This window comes from Nerophis ophidion, linkage group LG06 (genome assembly GCF_033978795.1).
Source record: "Nerophis ophidion isolate RoL-2023_Sa linkage group LG06, RoL_Noph_v1.0, whole genome shotgun sequence".
In the NCBI taxonomy this organism is placed as follows: Eukaryota; Metazoa; Chordata; class Actinopteri; order Syngnathiformes; family Syngnathidae; genus Nerophis; species Nerophis ophidion.
The window spans coordinates 8,334,723-8,355,917 of NC_084616.1; the positions used below are offsets into that span (position 1 = coordinate 8,334,723).

A 21,195-nucleotide genomic window follows, 5' to 3' on the forward strand; every position below is an offset into this window, starting at 1 on the left:
GTACCTGGAGTATGTCCTTGTTTGGTCCCCTATGGTACCTGGAGTATGTCCTTGTTTGGTCCCCTATGGTACCAGGAGTATGTCCTTGTTCGGTCTCCTATGGAACCTGGAGTATGTCCTTGTTTGGTCCCCTATGGTACCTGGAGTATGTCCTTGTTTGGTCCCCTATGGTACCTGGAGTAATCCCTTGTTTGGTCTCCTATGGTACCTGGAGTATGTCCTTGTTTGGTCCCCTATGGTACCTGGAGTATGTCCTTGTTTGGTCCCCTATGGTACCTGGACTATGCCCTTGTTTGGTCCCCTATGGTACCTGGAGTATGTCCTTGTTTGGTCTCCTATGGTACCTGGAGTATGTCCCTGTTTGGTCCCCTATGGTACCTGGAGTATGTCCTTGTTTGGTCCCCTATGGTACCTGGAGTATGTCCCTGTTTGGTCCCCTATGGTACCTGGAGTATGCCCTTGTTTGGTCCCCTATGGTACCTGGAGTATGTCCTTGTTTGGTCTCCTATGGTACCTGGAGTATGTCCCTGTTTGGTCCCCTATGGTACCTGGAGTATGTCCTTGTTTGGTCCCCTATGGTACCTGGAGTATGTCCCTGTTTGGTCCCCTATGGTACCTGGAGTATGTCCTTGTTTGGTCCTCTATGGCACCTGGAGTATGTCCCTGTTTGGTCCCCTATGGTACCTGGAGTATGTCCCTGTTTGGTCCCCTATGGTACCTGGAGTATGTCCCTGTTTGGTCCCCTATGGTACCTGGAGTATGTCCCTGTTTGGTCCCCTATGGTACCTGGAGAATGTCCTTGTTTGGTCCCCTATGGTACCAGGAGAATATCCCTATTTGGTCCCCTATGGTACCTGGAGTATGTCCTTGTTTGGTCCCCTATGGTACCTGGAGTATGTCCTTGTTTGGTCCTCTATGGCACCTGGAGTATGTCCTTGTTTGGTGCCCTATGATACCTGAAAAATGTCCAAGTTTGGTCCCCTATGGTACCTGGAGTATGTCCTTGTTTGGTCCCCTATGGTACCTGGAGTATGTCCTTGTTTGGGCCCCTATGGTACCAGGAGTATGTCCTTGTTTGGTACCCTATGGTACCAGGAGTATATCCTTGTTTGGTCCCTAATGGTACCTGGAGTATGTCCTTGTTTGGTGCCCTATGATACCTGAAAAATGTCCAAGTTTGGTCCCCTATGGTACCTGGAGTATGTCCTTGTTTGGTCCCCTATGGTACCTGGAGAATGTCCTTGTTTGGTCCCCTATGGTACCAGGAGAATATCCCTATTTGGTCCCCTATGGTACCTGGAGTATGTCCTTGTTTGGTCCCCTATGGTACCTGGAGTATGTCCTTGTTTGGTCCTCTATGGTACCTGGAGTATGTCCTTGTTTGGTGCCCTATGATACCTGAAAAATGTCCAAGTTTGGTCCCCTATGGTACCTGGAGTATGTCCTTGTTTGGTCCCCTATGGTACCTGGAGTATGTCCTTGTTTGGGCCCCTATGGTACCAGGAGTATGTCCTTGTTTGGTACCCTATGGTACCAGGAGTATATCCTTGTTTGGTCCCTAATGGTACCTGGAGTATGTCCTTGTTTGGTGCCCTATGATACCTGAAACATGTCCAAGTTTGGTCCCCTATGGTACCTGGAGTATGTCCTTGTTTGGTCCCCTATGGTACCTGGAGTATGTCCTTGTTTGGTCCCCTATGGTACCAGGAGTATGTCCTTGTTTGGTCCCCTATGGTACCAGGAGTATATCCTTGTTTGGTCCCCTATGGTACCAGGAGTATATCCTTGTTTGGTCCCCTATGGTACCTGGAGTATGTCCCTGTTTGGTCCCCTATGGTACCAGGAGAATATCCCTGTTTGGTCCCCTGTGGTACCTGGAGTATGTCCTTGTTTGGTCCCCTATGGTACTTGGAGTATGTCCTTGTTTGGTCCCCTATGGTACCTGGAGTATGTCCTTGTTTGGTCCCCTATGGTACTTGGAGTATGTCCTTGTTTGGTCCCCTATGGTACCTGGAGTATGTCCTTGTTTGGTCCCCTATGGTACCTGGAGTATGTCCCTGTTTGGTCCCCTATGGTACCAGGAGTATGTCCTTGTTTGGTCCCCTATGGTACCTGGAGTATGTACTTGTTTGGTCCCCTATGGTACCAGGAGAATATCCCTGTTTGGTCCCCTATGGTACCAGGAGAATATCTCTGTTTGGTCCCCTATGGTACCTGGAGTATGTCCTTGTTTGGTCCCCTATGGTACCTGGAGTATGCTCTTGTTTGGTCCCCTATGGTACCTGGAGTATGTCCCTGTTTGGTCTCCTATGGTACCTGGAGTATGTCCTTGTTTGGTCCCCGATGGTACCTGGAGTATGCTCTTGTTTGGTCCCCTATGGTACCAGGAGAATATCCCTGTTTGGTCCCCTATGGTACCTGGAGTATGTCCCTGTTTGGTCCCCTATGGTACCTGGAGTATGTCCCTGTTTGGTCTCCTATGGTACCTGGAGTATGTCCTTGTTTGGTCCCCGATGGTACCTGGAGTATGCTCTTGTTTGGTCCCCTATGGTACCAGGAGAATATCCCTGTTTGGTCCCCTATGGTACCTGGAGTATGTCCTTGTTTGGTCTCCTATGGAACCTGGAGTATGTCCTTGTTTGGTCTCCTATGGAACCTGGAGTATGTCCTTGTTTGGTCCCCTATGGTACCTGGAGTATGTCCTTGTTTGGTCTCCTATGGAACCTGGAGTATGTCCTTGTTTGGTCCCCTATGGTACCTGGAGTATGTCCTTGTTTGGTCCCCTATGGTACTTGGAGTATGTCCTTGTTTGGTCCCCTATGGTACCAGGAGTATGTCCTTGTTTGGTACCCTATGGTACCTGGAGTATGTCCTTGTTTGGTCCCCTGTGGTACCAGGAGTATATCCTTGTTTGGTCCCCTATGGTACCTAGAGTATGTCCTTGTTTGGTCCCCTATGGTACCAGGAGTATATCCTTGTTTGGTCCCCTATGGTACCTGGAGTATGTCCCTGTTTGGTCCCCTATGGTACCAGGAGAATATCCCTGTTTGGTCCCTTGTGGTACCTGGAGTATGTCCTTGTTTGGTCCCCTATGGTACTTGGAGTATGTCCTTGTTTGGTCCCCTATGGTACCTGGAGTATGCCCTTGTTTGGTCCCCTATGGTACCTGGAGTATGTCCTTGTTTGGTCCCCTATGGTACCTGGAGTATGTCCCTGTTTGGTCCCCTATGGTAGCTGGAGTATGTCCTTGTTTGGTCCCCTATGGTACCAGGAGTATGTCCTTGTTCGGTCCCCTATGGTACCTGGAGTATGTCCTTGTTTGGTCCCCTATGGTACCTGGAGTATGTCCTTGTTTGGTCCCCTATGGTACCAGGAGTATGTCCTTGTTCGGTCCCCTATGGTACCTGGAGTATGTCCTTGTTTGGTCCCCTATGGTACCTGGAGTATGTCCTTGTTTGGTCCCCTATGGTACCAGGAGTATGTCCTTGTTCGGTCTCCTATGGAACCTGGAGTATGTCCTTGTTTGGTCCCCTATGGTACCTGGAGTATGTCCTTGTTTGGTCCCCTATGGTACCTGGAGTAATCCCTTGTTTGGTCTCCTATGGTACCTGGAGTATGTCCTTGTTTGGTCCCCTATGGTACCTGGAGTATGTCCTTGTTTGGTCCCCTATGGTACCTGGACTATGCCCTTGTTTGGTCCCCTATGGTACCTGGAGTATGTCCTTGTTTGGTCTCCTATGGTACCTGGAGTATGTCCCTGTTTGGTCCCCTATGGTACCTGGAGTATGTCCTTGTTTGGTCCCCTATGGTACCTGGAGTATGTCCCTGTTTGGTCCCCTATGGTACCTGGAGTATGCCCTTGTTTGGTCCCCTATGGTACCTGGAGTATGTCCTTGTTTGGTCTCCTATGGTACCTGGAGTATGTCCCTGTTTGGTCCCCTATGGTACCTGGAGTATGTCCTTGTTTGGTCCCCTATGGTACCTGGAGTATGTCCCTGTTTGGTCCCCTATGGTACCTGGAGTATGCCCTTGTTTGGTCCCCTATGGTACCTGGAGTATGTCCCTGTTTGGTCTCCTATGGTACCTGGAGTATGTCCCTGTTTGGTCCCCTATGGTACCTGGAGTATGCCCTTGTTTTGTCCCCTATGGTACCTGGAGTATGTCCCTGTTTGGTCTCCTATGGTACCTGGAGTATGTCCCTGTTTGGTCCCCTATGGTACCTGGAGTATGTCCCTGTTTGGTCTCCTATGGTACCTGGAGTATGCTCTTGTTTGGTCCCCTATGGTACCAGGAGAATATCCCTGTTTGGTCCCCTATGGTACCAGGAGAATATCTCTGTTTGGTCCCCTATGGTACCTGGAGTATGTCCTTGTTTGGTCCCCTATGGTACCTGGAGTATGCTCTTGTTTGGTCCCCTATGGTACCTGGAGTATGTCCCTGTTTGGTCTCCTATGGTACCTGGAGTATGTCCTTGTTTGGTCCCCGATGGTACCTGGAGTATGCTCTTGTTTGGTCCCCTATGGTACCAGGAGAATATCCCTGTTTGGTCCCCTATGGTACCTGGAGTATGTCCCTGTTTGGTCCCCTATGGTACCTGGAGTATGTCCCTGTTTGGTCTCCTATGGTACCTGGAGTATGTCCTTGTTTGGTCCCCGATGGTACCTGGAGTATGCTCTTGTTTGGTCCCCTATGGTACCAGGAGAATATCCCTGTTTGGTCCCCTATGGTACCTGGAGTATGTCCTTGTTTGGTCTCCTATGGAACCTGGAGTATGTCCTTGTTTGGTCTCCTATGGAACCTGGAGTATGTCCTTGTTTGGTCCCCTATGGTACCTGGAGTATGTCCTTGTTTGGTCTCCTATGGAACCTGGAGTATGTCCTTGTTTGGTCCCCTATGGTACCTGGAGTATGTCCTTGTTTGGTCCCCTATGGTACTTGGAGTATGTCCTTGTTTGGTCCCCTATGGTACCAGGAGTATGTCCTTGTTTGGTACCCTATGGTACCTGGAGTATGTCCTTGTTTGGTCCCCTGTGGTACCAGGAGTATATCCTTGTTTGGTCCCCTATGGTACCTAGAGTATGTCCTTGTTTGGTCCCCTATGGTACCAGGAGTATATCCTTGTTTGGTCCCCTATGGTACCTGGAGTATGTCCCTGTTTGGTCCCCTATGGTACCAGGAGAATATCCCTGTTTGGTCCCTTGTGGTACCTGGAGTATGTCCTTGTTTGGTCCCCTATGGTACTTGGAGTATGTCCTTGTTTGGTCCCCTATGGTACCTGGAGTATGCCCTTGTTTGGTCCCCTATGGTACCTGGAGTATGTCCTTGTTTGGTCCCCTATGGTACCTGGAGTATGTCCCTGTTTGGTCCCCTATGGTACCTGGAGTATGTCCTTGTTTGGTCCCCTATGGTACCAGGAGTATGTCCTTGTTCGGTCCCCTATGGTACCTGGAGTATGTCCTTGTTTGGTCCCCTATGGTACCTGGAGTATGTCCTTGTTTGGTCCCCTATGGTACCAGGAGTATGTCCTTGTTCGGTCCCCTATGGTACCTGGAGTATGTCCTTGTTTGGTCCCCTATGATACCTGGAGTATGTCCTTGTTTGGTCCCCTATGGTACCAGGAGTATGTCCTTGTTCGGTCTCCTATGGAACCTGGAGTATGTCCTTGTTTGGTCCCCTATGGTACCTGGAGTATGTCCTTGTTTGGTCCCCTATGGTACCTGGAGTAATCCCTTGTTTGGTCTCCTATGGTACCTGGAGTATGTCCTTGTTTGGTCCCCTATGGTACCTGGAGTATGTCCTTGTTTGGTCCCCTATGGTACCTGGACTATGCCCTTGTTTGGTCCCCTATGGTACCTGGAGTATGTCCTTGTTTGGTCTCCTATGGTACCTGGAGTATGTCCCTGTTTGGTCCCCTATGGTACCTGGAGTATGTCCTTGTTTGGTCCCCTATGGTACCTGGAGTATGTCCCTGTTTGGTCCCCTATGGTACCTGGAGTATGCCCTTGTTTGGTCCCCTATGGTACCTGGAGTATGTCCTTGTTTGGTCTCCTATGGTACCTGGAGTATGTCCCTGTTTGGTCCCCTATGGTACCTGGAGTATGTCCTTGTTTGGTCCCCTATGGTACCTGGAGTATGTCCCTGTTTGGTCCCCTATGGTACCTGGAGTATGCCCTTGTTTGGTCCCCTATGGTACCTGGAGTATGTCCCTGTTTGGTCTCCTATGGTACCTGGAGTATGTCCCTGTTTGGTCCCCTATGGTACCTGGAGTATGCCCTTGTTTTGTCCCCTATGGTACCTGGAGTATGTCCCTGTTTGGTCTCCTATGGTACCTGGAGTATGTCCCTGTTTGGTCCCCTATGGTACCTGGAGTATGTCCCTGTTTGGTCTCCTATGGTACCTGGAGTATGTCCAAGTTTGGTCCCCTATGGTACCTGGAGTATGTCCCTGTTTGGTCCCCTATGGTACCTGGAGTATGTCCCTGTTTGGTCCCCTATGGTACCTAAAGGGTTTCCACACCCTGAGTAGAACCTCGACACAGGTTGTGCCACTTAGGATGCATATCTGAGCAAATATTTGACATCTCTTTTCTCTCCATTGGTGATGTTGTGTAGTGTTGTGTTGTGTAGTATTGTGTAGTGTAGTGTAGTGTAGTGTAGTGTTGTGTAGTGTAGTGTAGTGTAGTGTAGTGTTGTGTAGTGTTGTGTAGTGTAGTGTTGTGTAGTGTAGTGTAGTGTAGTGTTGTGTTGTGTAGTGTAGTGTTGTGTAGTGTTGTGTAGTGTAGTGTTGTGCAGTGTAGTGTAGTGTAGTGTAGTGTTGTGTAGTGTACTGTAGTGTAGTGTTGTGTAGTGTACTGTAGTGTAGTGTAGTGTAGTGTAGTGTTGTGTAGTGTTGTGTAGTGTAGTGTAGTGTAGTGTTGTGTAGTGTAGTGTTGTGTAGTGTTGTGTAGTGTAGTGTTGTGTAGTGTAGTGTAGTGTAGTGTAGTGTTGTGTAGTGTACTGTAGTGTAGTGTAGTGTAGTGTAGTGTTGTGTAGTGGAGTGTAGTGTAGTGTTGTGTAGTGTAGTGTAGTGTAGTGTTGTGTAGTGTTGTGTAGTGTTGTGTAGTGTAGTGTAGTGTAGTGTTGTGTTGTGTAGTGTAGTGTTGTGTAGTGTTGTGTAGTGTAGTGTTGTGCAGTGTAGTGTAGTGTAGTGTAGTGTTGTGTAGTGTACTGTAGTGTAGTGTTGTGTAGTGTACTGTAGTGTAGTGTAGTGTAGTGTAGTGTTGTGTAGTGTTGTGTAGTGTAGTGTAGTGTAGTGTAGTGTTGTGTAGTGTAGTGTTGTGTAGTGTTGTGTAGTGTAGTGTTGTGTAGTGTAGTGTAGTGTAGTGTAGTGTTGTGTAGTGTACTGTAGTGTAGTGTAGTGTAGTGTAGTGTTGTGTAGTGGAGTGTAGTGTAGTGTAGTGTTGGGGACGGCGTGGCGCAGTGGGGAGAGTGGCCGTGCGCAACCTGAGGGTTACTGGTTCAAATCCCACCTAGAACCAACCTCGTCACGTCCGTTGTGTCCTGAGCAAGACACTTCACCCTTGCTCCTGATGGGTGCTGGTTGGCGCCTTGCATGGCAGCTCCCTCCATCAGTGTGTGAATGTGTGTGTGAATGGGTAAATGTGGAAGTAGTGTCAAAGCGCTTTGAGTACCTTGAAGGTAGAAAAGCGCTATACAAGTACAACCCATTTATCATTTATTTGTGTAGTGTAGTGTTGTGTAGTGTTGTGTAGTGTAGTGTTGTGTAGTGTTGTGTAGTGTAGTGTTGTGTAGTGTAGTGTAGTGTTGTGTAGTGTTGTGTAGTGTAGTGTAGTGTAGTGTAGTGTAGTGTTGTGTAGTGTAGTGTTGTGTAGTGTAATGTTGTGTAGTTTAGTGTTGTGTAGTGTAGTGTTGTGTAGTGTAGTATAGTGTTGTGTAGTGTTGTGTGGTGTAGTGTAGTGTAGTGTTGTGTAGTGTTGTGTGCTGTAGTGTAGTGTAGTGTTGTGTAGTGTTGTGTAGTGTTTTGTGGTGTAGTGTAGTGTTGTGTAGTGTAGTGTAGTGTAGTGTTGTGTAGTGTAGTGTTGTGTAGTGTAGTGTAGTTTTGTGTAGTGTTGTGTGGTGTAGTGTAGTGTAGTGTTGTGTAGTGTACTGTATAGTGTTGTGTTGTGTAGTGTAGTGGGTGGTGTTGTGTAGTGTACTGTGTGGTGTTGTGTAGTGTAGTGTAGTGTAGTGTTGTGTAGTGTAGTGTTGTGTAGTGTTGTGTAGTGTAGTGTGTGGTGTTGTGTAGTGTAGTGTAATGTTGTGTAGTGTTGTGTAGTGTAGTGTTGTGTAGTGTGTGGTGTTGTGTAGTGTAGTGTAGTGTAGTATGTGGTGTAGTGTAGTGTAGTGTTGTGTTGTGTAGTGTTGTGTAGTGTAATGTTGTGTAGTGTAGTGTAGTGTAGTATGTGGTGTAGTGTAGTGTAGTGTTGTGTTGTGTAGTGTTGTGTAGTGGAGTGTAGTGTAGTGTAGTGTTGTGTAGTGTAGTGTGTGGTGTTGTGTAGTGTAGTGTAGTATGTGGTGTAGTGTAGTGTAGTGTTGTGTTGTGTAGTGTTGTGTAGTGTAGTGTTGTGTAGTGTAGTGTTGTGTAGTGTAGTGTGTGGTGTTGTGTAGTGTAGTGTAGTGTAGTATGTGGTGTAGTGTAGTGTAGTGTTGTGTTGTGTAGTGTTGTGTAGTGTAGTGTTGTGTAGTGTAATGTTGTGTTGTGTAGTGTAGTGTAGTGTAGTATGTGGTGTAGTGTAGTGTAGTGTTGTGTTGTGTAGTGTTGTGTAGTGTAGTGTTGTGTAGTGTAATGTTGTGTTGTGTAGTGTAGTGTTGTGTAGTGTTGTGTAGTGTAGTGTTGTGTAGTGTTGTGTAGTGTTGTGTAGTGTAGAGCACCAGGTCCTGGCGTGCCACTTCCCTTCAGGGTGAAAGTGCCGTCTCAGCAGGTTGCTGCTGATCATGATTACAATCTCTGCACATAATTACGTCAAAGTCCCCGGTGCTCACTTCCACCATGAGCTGGCACTCAGTAAATCTCCATCTTTAAGACTCTCACCAGGATCACCAACACACACGTGGCCAAAGTGCAACTCGGGGGCCATTTGTGGTCTGCAGCTCATTTTTAATTCTCTCTCTCTAAATATATATATATATATATATATATATATACAGTTGGCATCAAAAGTATACGTACAGCAATATTCATATTTGCTTCCATGTCCCTTGGCAAGTTTACCTGCAATAAGACGCTTTTGGTAGCCGTCCACAAGCTTCTGCTGACATTTTTCACCACAAAATTGCTGCCGTTCAGCTAAATGTGTGACATGGACTTGTTTCTTCAGCATTGTCCACACCTTTAAGTCAGGACTTTGGGGAGGCCATTCTAAAAGCTTCATTTTAGCCTGATTTAGCCATTTCCTTCACCACTTTTGAGGTGTGTTTGTGGTCGGGTTGATGATTTTAGCTAGTTCTGAAGAACTTGGAGGTAATCCTCCTTTTTCATTGTCCCATTTAAAGCAAAACAGGCCCAGAGCATAATACTACCACCACCATGCTTGGCGGTAGGGATGGTGTTCCTGGGATTAAAGGCCTCACCTTTTCTTCTCCAAACATATTGCTGGGTATTGTGGCCAAACAGATCAATTGTTTATTTCATCTGACGTCACATCGACAAAGATAAGACCTTCTGGAAGAAAGTTCTGTGGTCAGTTGAAACAAATAGGAGCTATAAACAAAGTGTCACGGCGCGGGCTCGAACCCGCTTTTCTCTGGCAGCTGGGTCTGCCAGCACCTCCGATGGCAGCGTGCCGAGACACGCCCCTGCTCATGCTGGCAGCAAGACTGTGGGCGATCAGCAATCTGCACACCTGGGTCCTGATGAGGGCGAGCGGTATAGAGGATCCTGGCCTTAACTTAACCATTGTCTGGCGTCTATCCTCCTACTCGCTCCTCCCCTGTGACTTCCTTGTTTTCGTGTCTGATGTCCATGTTGTCATCCCGCAGTGCTTTTCCCGGGTTCGCCTGTTGTTCCCCCCCCCCTCTGGATTCCGGACTGCCTCCCTTGGATCTCCACCTCTCGCATGGACAGGGACCTTCTTCACTCCGCTTAGCCCCTGACTTCACGGTCTAGCTCCATCCTATCTTGCCGATTGTATTGTACCATATGTCCCGGCAAGAAATCTGCCTTCAAAGGACTCCGGCTTATTAGTGATTCCCAAAGCCCAAAAAAAGTCTGCGGGCTATAGAGCTTTTTCATTTCGGGCTCCAGTACTCTGGAATGCCCTCCCGGTAACAGTTCGAGATGCCACCTCAGTAGAAGCATTTAAGTCTCACCTTAAAACTCATCTGTATACTCTGGCCTTTAAATAGACTCCCTTTTTAGACCAGTTGATCTGCCGTTTCTTTTCTTTTTCTTCTATGTCCCACTCTCCCTTGTGGAAGGGGTCCGGTCCGATCCGGTGGCCATGTACTGCTTGCCTGTGTATCGGCTGGGGACATCTCTGCGCTGCTGATCCGCCTCCGCTTGGGATGGTTTCCTGCTGGCTCCGCTGTGAACGGGACTCTCGCTGCTGTGTTGGATCCGCTTTGGACTGGACTCTCGCAACTGTGTTGGATCCATTATGGATTGAACTTTCACAGTATCATGTTAGACCCGCTCGACATCCATTGCTTTCCTCCTCTCCAAGGTTCTCATAGTCATCATTGTCACCGACGTCCCACTGGGTGTGAGTTTTCCTTGCCCTTATGTGGGCCTACCGAGGATGTCGTAGTGGTTTGTGCAGCCCTTTGAGACACTAGTGATGTAGGGCTATATAAGTAAACATTGATTGATATATATATATAAATCATAGAGCAACATTGCCCTCTTGTGGAACTGTGCCGTCACAACTCCCTCCTCCAACCATAACACAAAGTTTCCACATAAAAAGCATGGCAGTATTACGTTTTTAGCCACCGGATGAAATATTTGCGCGTGTATCGAAGTTGTCTTTGTCGCCACAACATGCGACACAATCAGCTTTGCAGCAAGTTATGAGCAAATATCATATCATCAAAACATTTTTCAAGTCAATGTAAAAATACGCACCAAAAATAAGACACAAAATTTTCCTGATCACATTCTACTGATGTCTCCGGACAAAGTCTGGACTAAATGTGCACGCTATAGCGAGTTCGGGGTATGTCGACAACTGCTTATGTCGACGTCACATCAGCCAGTCTGAGGGGCGTCGACTTAAACCCTGCTGTGATTTTTAACCTTCCTCTTGTGTTAGCTTTCTGTTACCATCTCTTATGTTAACGGGTCGGTTTTGACCCATGTTTTAAATCAGCTGTAAAATACACTAAAAACAATTATCTATCATCCAATTTGTTTCTCATCTCTTGGTTACCTCGTTAGGCTTCCTTATCCTTGAAAATATTGGTTTTAATATTTTTGGTTTGGGCCATTGGGCCTTTTTTTTGTCAGTATACCCCTCGATTTCAATTTTTAAAAATGGTAAAACGAACCTCAAGAGAATCATATGAATAAGAAAAGGTTGTTGTGTTACCTAACTATTACTAAGGGGTATTAGAACACATCTCTTAAATACATGTGTTTTGTTTATTTTTTTCATTTTAAGAATTATAACTATAGTAACATCTATGGTGTTACGGGTCAATTTCGACCCATATATATTTACTTCAAGAAAAAGGCTAAAAAGTATTTTTTTCAGCAACAGAAATCCAACATTAAACAAACAACCAATCAAGCAAATGAAACCAAGAGAAATAGATTACTAGTTCCAAAACTAATAAAAAACAAAATCAGAGTGGCAAAAAGTGACACTTTTAGTGTCCGTCTTTTGTTTGTTTTTGTACAGGATAACAAGGTAAAATGAGAATCCACTAAAGCTCACATGATTGGGAGAGGAGCTGGCTGTCAGTGTGTTCAGTTTTGGCTCTTATCATTGCTTTATCATCTTATTTTTATAACCGGGTCAAAACCGACCCTAACAACACCAAGGGCATAATTTCTACCAGAGCATTTTATAATTTAGTGAAAAAAATTAAAATGTTTTATTTTGTTGACAAAGAGGTTCCTGACAAAGTCAAAAAGCTTTGATGCAAAAAAATAAATGTATGTGGTGTTTTTAAAACTAAAACGGGTCGGTGCCGACCCTAACACAAGACGAAGGTTAAATGACACGTTGTATAAAACTTCAGCTGAAGGCAATAACATTTGTTTATTTGTTTCTCTCTACATTATTGTTGTATTCCGACATGAATTGCCTAGAACAAGGCTTTCCGAGGAATCCACTTCCGACAATCAAACATCTGGTTTATATCTTACAAAGACACAACCAGGAGTTGTTGTTTTTTTTTTGTTTTTTTTTTTTTCTTTAGGCTGCCAGCTGACTGTAACGCAACTTTGAAATGATGTCGTCTTTTTTTAATTACCGGAAGACAAGGTCAACTAATGTCCGCTGGTCCACCCCAGAAAAGAAACCCGCTTGGCACAAAAAGGCCCGGATTTTGTTCCACTTTAAACGTTAAAGTATTTATAGTTCAAGTCAAAGCAAGAACCATCAAAATAAAAGGAGAATTTAAGTAATTTTTTTACAGCTGCTAACCAAAAAGTTAGGGTTATTTTTGCCTAGCATGTACAAAAACCCCAAAAGCAGTGAAGTTTTCATGTTGTGTAAATGCTAAATAAAAAGAGACTACAACAAATCATTTTCAACTTATATTCAATTGAATAGACTGCAAGGACAAGATATTTGCTGATCACACTGGTAATTTTTTGTTATTTTTGGCAAATATTAGCTCATTTGGAATTTAAAGCCTGCAACATGTTTCAAAAAAGCTGGCACAAGTGGCAAAAAAGAGTGAGAAAGTTGAGGAATGCTCATCAAATACTTATTTGGAACATGCCACAGGTGAACGGGCTAATTGGGAACAGGTGGGTGCCATAGTTGGCTATATAAGCAGCTTCCGTGAAATGCTCACTCGTTCACAAACAAGGACGGGACGAAGGTCACCACTTTGTCAACAAATTGTTGAAGAACAACATTTCTCAGGCAGCTATTGCGAAGGAATTTTCGTCTACGCTCCGTAATATCATCAAAAGGTTCAGAGCATGTGGAGAAATCACTTCACGGAAGCGGCAAGGCTGAAAACCAACATTGAATGTCCGTGACCTTGGATCCCTCAGGCGGTACTGCGTCAAAAAGCGACATCGGTGTGTAAAGGATATCGCCACATTGGCACGGGAACACATCAGAAAACCACTGTCAGCAACTACAGTCCGTCACTACATCTGTAAATGCAAGTTAAAACTCTACTAGGCAAAGCCAAAGCCATTTACCAACAACACCCAGAACCGCCGCCGGCTTCGCTGGGCCCGAGCTCATCTAAAATGGACTGATGCAAAGTGGAAAACTGTTCTGTGGTCTTGCTAATCATTATATTCCGTTTTCATTTGCAATTTACGCAAGGTGCCAACTTCACTGGTGTTGGGTTTTAGAAAATGTCGGATGTAAGCTCCGATAAAACCACTCCCGCGCCGTGTTTATGTAGGCAAAAGCTGCACTTGACATCTAAATAAGCGCACAAGGTCGGTTTTGTTGTATTTTAGTCCTTTACAAAAGGTAAACATGGTGAGCTACAGGCTAATAGGAGCTCGCAGCTACACAACAGCTAAGCAAACAATAGCACACGAGCTAGACATATTGCAGTCTAAAACAGCACATTTATCAACATAAACAAGTGATTGTGTTTCCTTACTACTCACACATACAAAGACCCCGGGGAAGACCCAGGGGAAGACCCAGGACACGGTGGTGAGACTATGTCTCCCGCCTGGAAGAGCTGGACGAAGTCTGGGCTTCTCCACTTAGCGCAGGAAGATGTGGGATCTTTAGATTTTCCCAATTGTGACGTCATTTACCCAAAGTGCTTTGCAACAGTCCGCCATTGTAGTCCAGCCTTTTGTTGTGGGGCAGACTGGCTCGCGCACGTAGAAGTAGAAGCATTTAAGTCTCGCCTTAAAACTCATCTGTATACTCTAGCCTTTAAATAGACCTCCTTTTTAGACCAGTCGATCTGCCGCTTCTTTTCTTTCTCCTATGTCCCCCCCCCTCCCTTGTGGAGGGGGTCCGGTCCGATGACCATGGATGAAGTACTGGCTGTCCAGAGTCGAGACCCAGGATGGACCGCTCGCCTGTATCGGTTGGGGACATCTCTACGCTGCTGATCCGCCTCCGCTTGAGATGGTTTCCTGCGGACGGGACTCTCTCTGCTGTCTTGGATCCGCTTGAACTGAACTCTCGCGGCTGTGTTGGAGCCACTATGGATTGAACTTTCACAGTATCATGTTGGACCCGCTCGACGTCCATTGCTTTCGGTCCCCTAGAGGGGGGGGGTTGCCCACATCTGAGGTCCTCTCCAAGGTTTCTCATAGTCAGCATTGTCACTGGCGTCCCACTGGATGTGAATTCTCCCTGCCCACTGGGTGTGAGTTTTCCTTGCCCTTTTGTGGGTTCTTCCGAGGATGTTGTAGTCGTAATGATTTGTGCAGCCCTTTGAGACATTTGTGATTTGGGGTTATATAAATAAACATTGATTGATTGATTGACATGTGGCGTTTAGTTCCAACTACCACCTGTCAGTAGACGCTCTATGGAAGTGCTAAAAACGACACCGTAAAGATGGCACGGAGAAGACGCTGTCAAAGTGGAGGCACGTAAAGAAGCTGGACTTTAAGGGACTGGAAGATGGTCTGTAAAACATCATCTATGCAGCATTTTGACCACCATTGTAGAAAATGGATGGGGAAAAAAAATGGATGCATGTTTTGTTAACTTTTTTGACCTGGGGGCCCTACTTTTCTACCACAAAGGGGCCCCTTGTTTATTAACACCTAATTAGTCATCTTACTCTTTATTTAACCGTCTTCAATAATTATATGCAACCTACCTACAGTTAAACAACATAAACCTTGTTAAAAGTGTGTTAATCACTTTTTTGTTTTTTATTTTTTACCGAGGCTAAGGTCAGGCTGATTATAAAAATATATTCTAATTAAAAACAGTGCAAAACAAAACACTCGTAAAAGCTGATGAAAAATAAATCTACATACAATCACAGTGTCAAAAATAATTTCCGACAAATTAATAACAATATTAAGAAAAATATAACAATAATAGTAAAAATAATAACAATCGCTATTGAATTTTTAGCGTTTTATTCTTTCTTTATTATTATTCCGCAGCTTTGAGCTGTAATTTGACCCACTTCAAAACTCACCGAATTTGACACACACATCAGGACTGGCGAACATTGCGATTTAATAAAAAAAACCTAACCCCAAAACAAAAAATTGCGCTCTAGCCCCCCCTAGGAAGAAAATACACACAAAACTGCCTGTAACTTCCAGTAGGAATGTTGTAGCGACATTAAACAAAAACCTCTATGTAGGTCTCACTTAGACCTACATTTCATACTCTGACATCCTTCAGCAAAAATCAACAGGAAGTTTGCGATTCCCCCTTCAAAAATATGTTTTTTTAAAAACACTCACCTTTGCCTCGTTTAACTGTAATTTGACCTCCTTAACATGCTTCAAAACTCACCAAACTGGACACACACATCAGGACTGGCGAAAATTGCCATCTAATCAAAAAACCTAACCCCAAAACTCAAAATTGCGCTCTAGCGCCCCTAGGAATAAAACACACAGAAAACTGCCTGTAACTTCCAGTAGGAATGTTGTAGCGACATTAAACAAAAACCTCTATGTAGGTCTCACTTAGACCTACATTTCATACTCTGACATCCTTCAGCAAAAATCAACAGGAAGTTTGCAATTCCCCCTTCAAAACAAAAGTTTCCTAAAAAATGTGGGGCGGCATAGCTCTGTTGGTAGAGTGGCCGTGCCAGCAACTTGAGAGTTGCAGGTTCGATTCCCGCTTGTGCCATCCTAGTTACTGCCGTTGTGTCCTTGGGCAAGACACTTTACCCACCTGCTCCCAGTGCCACCCATGCTGGTTTATATGTAACTTAGATATTGGGTGTCACTATGTAAAGCGCTTTGAGTCACTTGAGAAAAGCGCTATATAAATATAATTCACAAATGTCATTTTTGCCACTTTGAGCTGTAATTTGACCCCCTTAACATGCTTCAAAACTCACCAAACTGGACACACACATCAGGACTGGCCAAAATTGCCATCTAATCCAAAAACCTAACCCCAAAACTCAAAATTGCGCTGTAGCGCCCCTAGGAATAAAACACACACAAAACTGCCTGTAACTTCCAGTAGGAATGTCGTAACGGCATGAAACAAAAACCTCTATGTAGGTCTCACTTAGACCTACATTTCATACTCTGACATCCTTCAGCAAAAATCAACAGGAAGTTTGCGATTCCCCCTTCAAAAATATATTTTTGTAAAAACACTCACCTTTGCCTCGTTTAACTATAATTTGACCTCCTTAACATGCTTCAAAACTCACCAAACTGGACACACACATCAGGACTGGCCAAAATTGCCATCTAATCCAAAAACCTAACCCCAAAACTCAAAATTGCGCTCTAGCGCCCCTAGGAATAAAACACACGCAAAACTGCCTGTAACTTCCAGTAGGAATGTCGTAACGGCATGAAACAAAAACCTCTATGTAGGTCTCACTTAGACCTACATTTCATACTCTGACATCCTTCAGCAAAAATCAACAGGAAGTTCGCGATTCCCCCTTCAAAAAAAAAAGTTTTGTAAAAACACTCAACTTTGCCTCGTTTAACTGTAATTTGACCCCCTTAACATGCTTCAAAACTCACCAAACTGGACACACACATCAGGACTGGCCAAAATTGCCATCTAACCAAAAAACCTAACCCCAAAACTCAAAATTGCGCTCTAGCGCCCCCTAGGAAGAAAACACACACAAAACTGCCTGTAACTTCCAGTAGGAATGTTGTAGCGACATGAAACAAAAACCTCTATGTAGGTCTCACTTAGACCTACATTTCATACTCTGACATCCTTCAGCAAAAATCAAAAGGAAGTTTGCGATTCCCCCTTCAAAAATATATATTTTTTAAAACACTCACCTTTGCCTCGTTTAACTGTAATTTGACCTCCTTGACATGCTTCAAAACTCACCAAACTGGACACACACATCAGGACTGGCCAAAATTGCCATCTAACCAAAAAAACCTAACCCCAAAACTCAAAATTGCGCTCTAGCGCCCCCTAGGAATAAAACACAGACAAAACTGCTCATAGGAAGAAAACACAGACAAAACTGCCTGTAACTTCCAGTAGGAATGTCGTAGAGACATGAAACAAAAACCTCTATGTAGGTCTCACTTAGACCTAGATTTCATACCTCTATGTAGGTCTCATAGACAACCCCCAGCAAAAATCAACAGGAAGTTCAAAACAAAAGATGGCTAAAAAAAACTTGCCCTTTTTCAAAATTTCCTCTGAGGCCGTTTGTCGTGTCGGCTTCAAGTAAGCACAGGAGAGAGATTAAACCACCGCTTATCCGGGCTTGGGTCGCGGGGGCAGCAGCCCAATCGGTCCTGTCCATCGCTGCTTGCAGCTTTAATTATTATTATTATTGTTATTATGTAAGTTTCCTAACCAAACTCAATAAAATCAAAGTACACATACAGCTTTTCCACTTTAGTCATAATTATTGCGCTTAAGAAACTTCTCTATGACTTCAGTTATGGACTTCTTCTGTTGGATATTATCATTACTGCCACAAGTGGTGGAAAAGTGTATTACAACTCAGTACCATGCCCCACAGCTGAGGAACACATCTTTAGTGCCGGCCTTCTCGGGGGTGCTCGCCGCCTTATGGTTAAAAAAAAACACTGATGTAAACCACAAAGAAGTGTGTTCAATGTAAAAAAAAAAAAATAAAAAAACCTATTATTTGACCCTGTTAAGGTTTCGGAGGAGACTTTGAACAATTGTAACAAATAAGCAGAATAACAGGGATGATTAAATTTGTTTTAAACATGTGGAAAAACTTTGCAACTTTTGCCACAACTCGGTGAAAGAGCTCATACAAATGACGACGTTTTAAGCCACAACGTTAAAAAAAAAAAAGAATTCTCAAGGGAACTTAAACTGACGGATATATATATATATATATATATATATATATATATATATATATATATATATATATATATATATATATATATATATTGTGTGTGGATATACATGCATACATACATATGTATGTATGTATATATTTATGTATATGTATGTATGTATATATGTATATGTATGTATATATGTATATGTATATATGTATATACATACATACACACACATATATATATATATATATATATATATGTATATATATATATATGTGTGTGTGTTTGTGTGTGGATATACATGCATACATACATATGTATGTATGTATATATTTATGTATATGTATGTATGTATATATGTATATGTATATATATATGTATATACATACATACACACATATATATATATATATATATATATACATATACTGTATGCGTGTATACAGTATATATATATATATATATATATATATATATATATATATATATATATATATATATATATATACATATATATATATATATATACATTTCTACCGCTTGTCCCTTTTGGGGTCGCGGGTGGACGCTGGAGCCTATCTCAGCCGCATTTGGACGGAAGGCGGTGTACACCATGGACAAGTCGCCATCTCATCGCAGTATAGATATATACATATACATATATATATATATATATATATATATATATATACATATATATATATATATATATCCATCCATCCTTTTTCTACCGCTTATTCCCGTTTTCGGGGTTGCGGGGGGCGCTGGCGCCTATCTCAGCTACAATCGGGCGGAAGGCGGTGTACACCATGGACATATAATTTTTTTATTTTATCTATCTATCTATTATTTTGTGATAGATAGATATACTAGCCCCCAGACACAATTTATTCTCAAAATTTGACCCCCCCATCCCAAATTAAAATAACTACCCAGCCCTGCCGTATAGTCTCTGGTATGGACTTTAGTTGTTTGTCGCCACCGCCGCCACGTTTTCGCACATAGGTCGATGTCATGTCCATCCATCCAGCCATTTTCTACCGCTTATTGCCCTTTGGGGTCGCTGGCGCCTATCTCAGCTACAATCGGGCGGAAGGCGGCGTACACCCCGGACAAGTTGCCACCTCATCGTAGCCGAGTCCCCTTTCTTTGCATCATCGCCAACTAGTGGCGTGGCGTGCGTATTACGCTCTTGTTTTTATTTGTCATCTGTACTTTTTTAACCTTTTTTTTTTTTATTATTAAAAATATATTAAAAAAAAAAAAAAAAGAGTACCGGTATTTTCCTGCAGAGTAGTGCGAGAACAATGACGGATCAGAGTAAACGTGACGTCACACATACTCACACAACAGCGGTGTGCTGATGCATCAAGGAGACACGTGTGTGTGTGTGTTGCAAGTAAGGAGCAGCATGCATGACACAGGTAAAGAGATAAAGGGCCAGGTGTGTGAGTGTGACTTCTTACCTCCACACTTGTCCCAGCTGCAAGACGTGCAGCAGGGACTGGAAGAGCCACATGCACACCGTGCAGCATCTCCGGGGTCGCCCGCCTCTCTCCGTGCAGGAGGGCGCGGGAGCGGTGGTGGCGTTGGCCGCGTTGGCCGCGTTCCCCACCACCGCCTCGGCCGCCGCGCCCCCGTCCCGCTGCTCGCCGTCCTTGGTGCCCGGAGCGGCGTCGCAGGTCGCCGTCGCCGCCGCCGCCGCGCCGCTGAGCTCCGCGTAGTCGTAGACGAACCAGCGGAAGCTGAGCACCTGCACCACGGCGGAGGGCACCACGACGAAGACGAGCGTCAAGCCGAACCACCAGTAGTCGTGGCGCAGGTAGTAGTCGGCGGCCAGCCACAGGTCGGTGGCGCCGTCGGAGAAGAAGACGAGCAGGGCGCACAGCACCCAGCAGCAGTCCAGCAGCGTGTACGCCTCTCCGCCCGCCGGCCCGCGCCGGAGCCCCGCGGCGGCAGGGGTGGAGGCGGCGGTGGTGGCGGCGGCGGCGGCGGCGGCGGCCGCGTAGCCCGGCTCCGAGAGGCTCCTGGGCGGGTTGTCATCTTCCACAGCCACCGCGGCTCCATCAGACTTAGCCGCCATGTTGGATGGGGTGGGAGAGAAAGACGGAGGAGGAGGAGGAGGTGATGGAGGAGGAGGAGGAGGGGTGCAGCAGCTAGAGGGGTGACGTCATAACTAGCTTCATCAGCAGCCAATTAAGAGCCATTCACTTTCCTCACAAAAGATCTGCAGTTTGTCTCTAAACGCATCAAAATCTTCATGAGGTGTTTTTGCAACATTCTGGGGGATTCTAAATTATTTTATTTTATTTTTATTTTTAATTTTTATTTTTTGTCATGAAAAAGGGAGGGTTTTTTTAGGTTGGTGCACTGATTGTAAGTGTATCTTGTGTTTTTTATGTTGATAAAAAAAAATGAGAAATTATCTATTCAACCACTGCTGTAAAATATTGGCGGCGTCACGTGACTCGCTCGCTCGCTCACCTTTCCCACTTTCTCTCTTTTTTTTTTCTTTTTTTTTTTTTTTACAAAATCAAGTTCAATTCAAGGCTTCATGGTGGCAGAGGGGTTAGTGCGTCTGCCTCGCAATACGAAGGTCCTGCAGTCCCGGGTTCAAATCCAGGCTCGGGATCTTTCTGTGTGGAGTTTGCATGTTCTCCCCGTGAATGCGTGGGTTCCGGCTTCCTCCCACTTCCAAAGACATGCACCTGGGGATAGGTTGATTGGCAACACTAAATGGTCCCTAGTGTGTGAATGTTGTCTGTCTATCTGTGTTGGCCCTGTGATGAGGTGGCGACTTGTCCAGGGTGTACCCCGCCTTCCGCCCGATTGCAGCTGAGATAGGCGCCAGCGCCCCCCCGCAACCCCAAAAAGGGAATAAGCGGTAAAAAAAAATGGATGGAAGTTCAATTCAAGACCTCACATGTCGGAGTAAAAGGTTAAACGCCCCCTGGTGGACACTCTCCGTTTGGACTGAAGGATAATTGAATTATATTTATATAGCATTTTTTCTCGCTTTTCACCGACAAACCCCGTTAACTAAAGGGCAAATGCTCTTTTTTTTTAAAATGTATTTTTCTCATCA

General features: G+C 44.8%; 1 protein-coding gene across 1 annotated transcript in view; it reads right to left on the reverse strand.

The window, feature by feature from the left end:
- LOC133554160 (XK-related protein 7-like) overlaps positions 1–20,193 on the reverse strand; it is a 62,161-nt gene extending 41,968 nt beyond the window's left edge. Inside the window, exon 1 of the mRNA XM_061902595.1 lies at positions 19,577–20,193. Coding sequence (XP_061758579.1) covers positions 19,577–20,193 — 617 coding nt within the window. The remainder of the gene's footprint in view (positions 1–19,576) is intronic.
- Between the last annotated feature and the right edge of the window lie 1,002 nt (positions 20,194–21,195).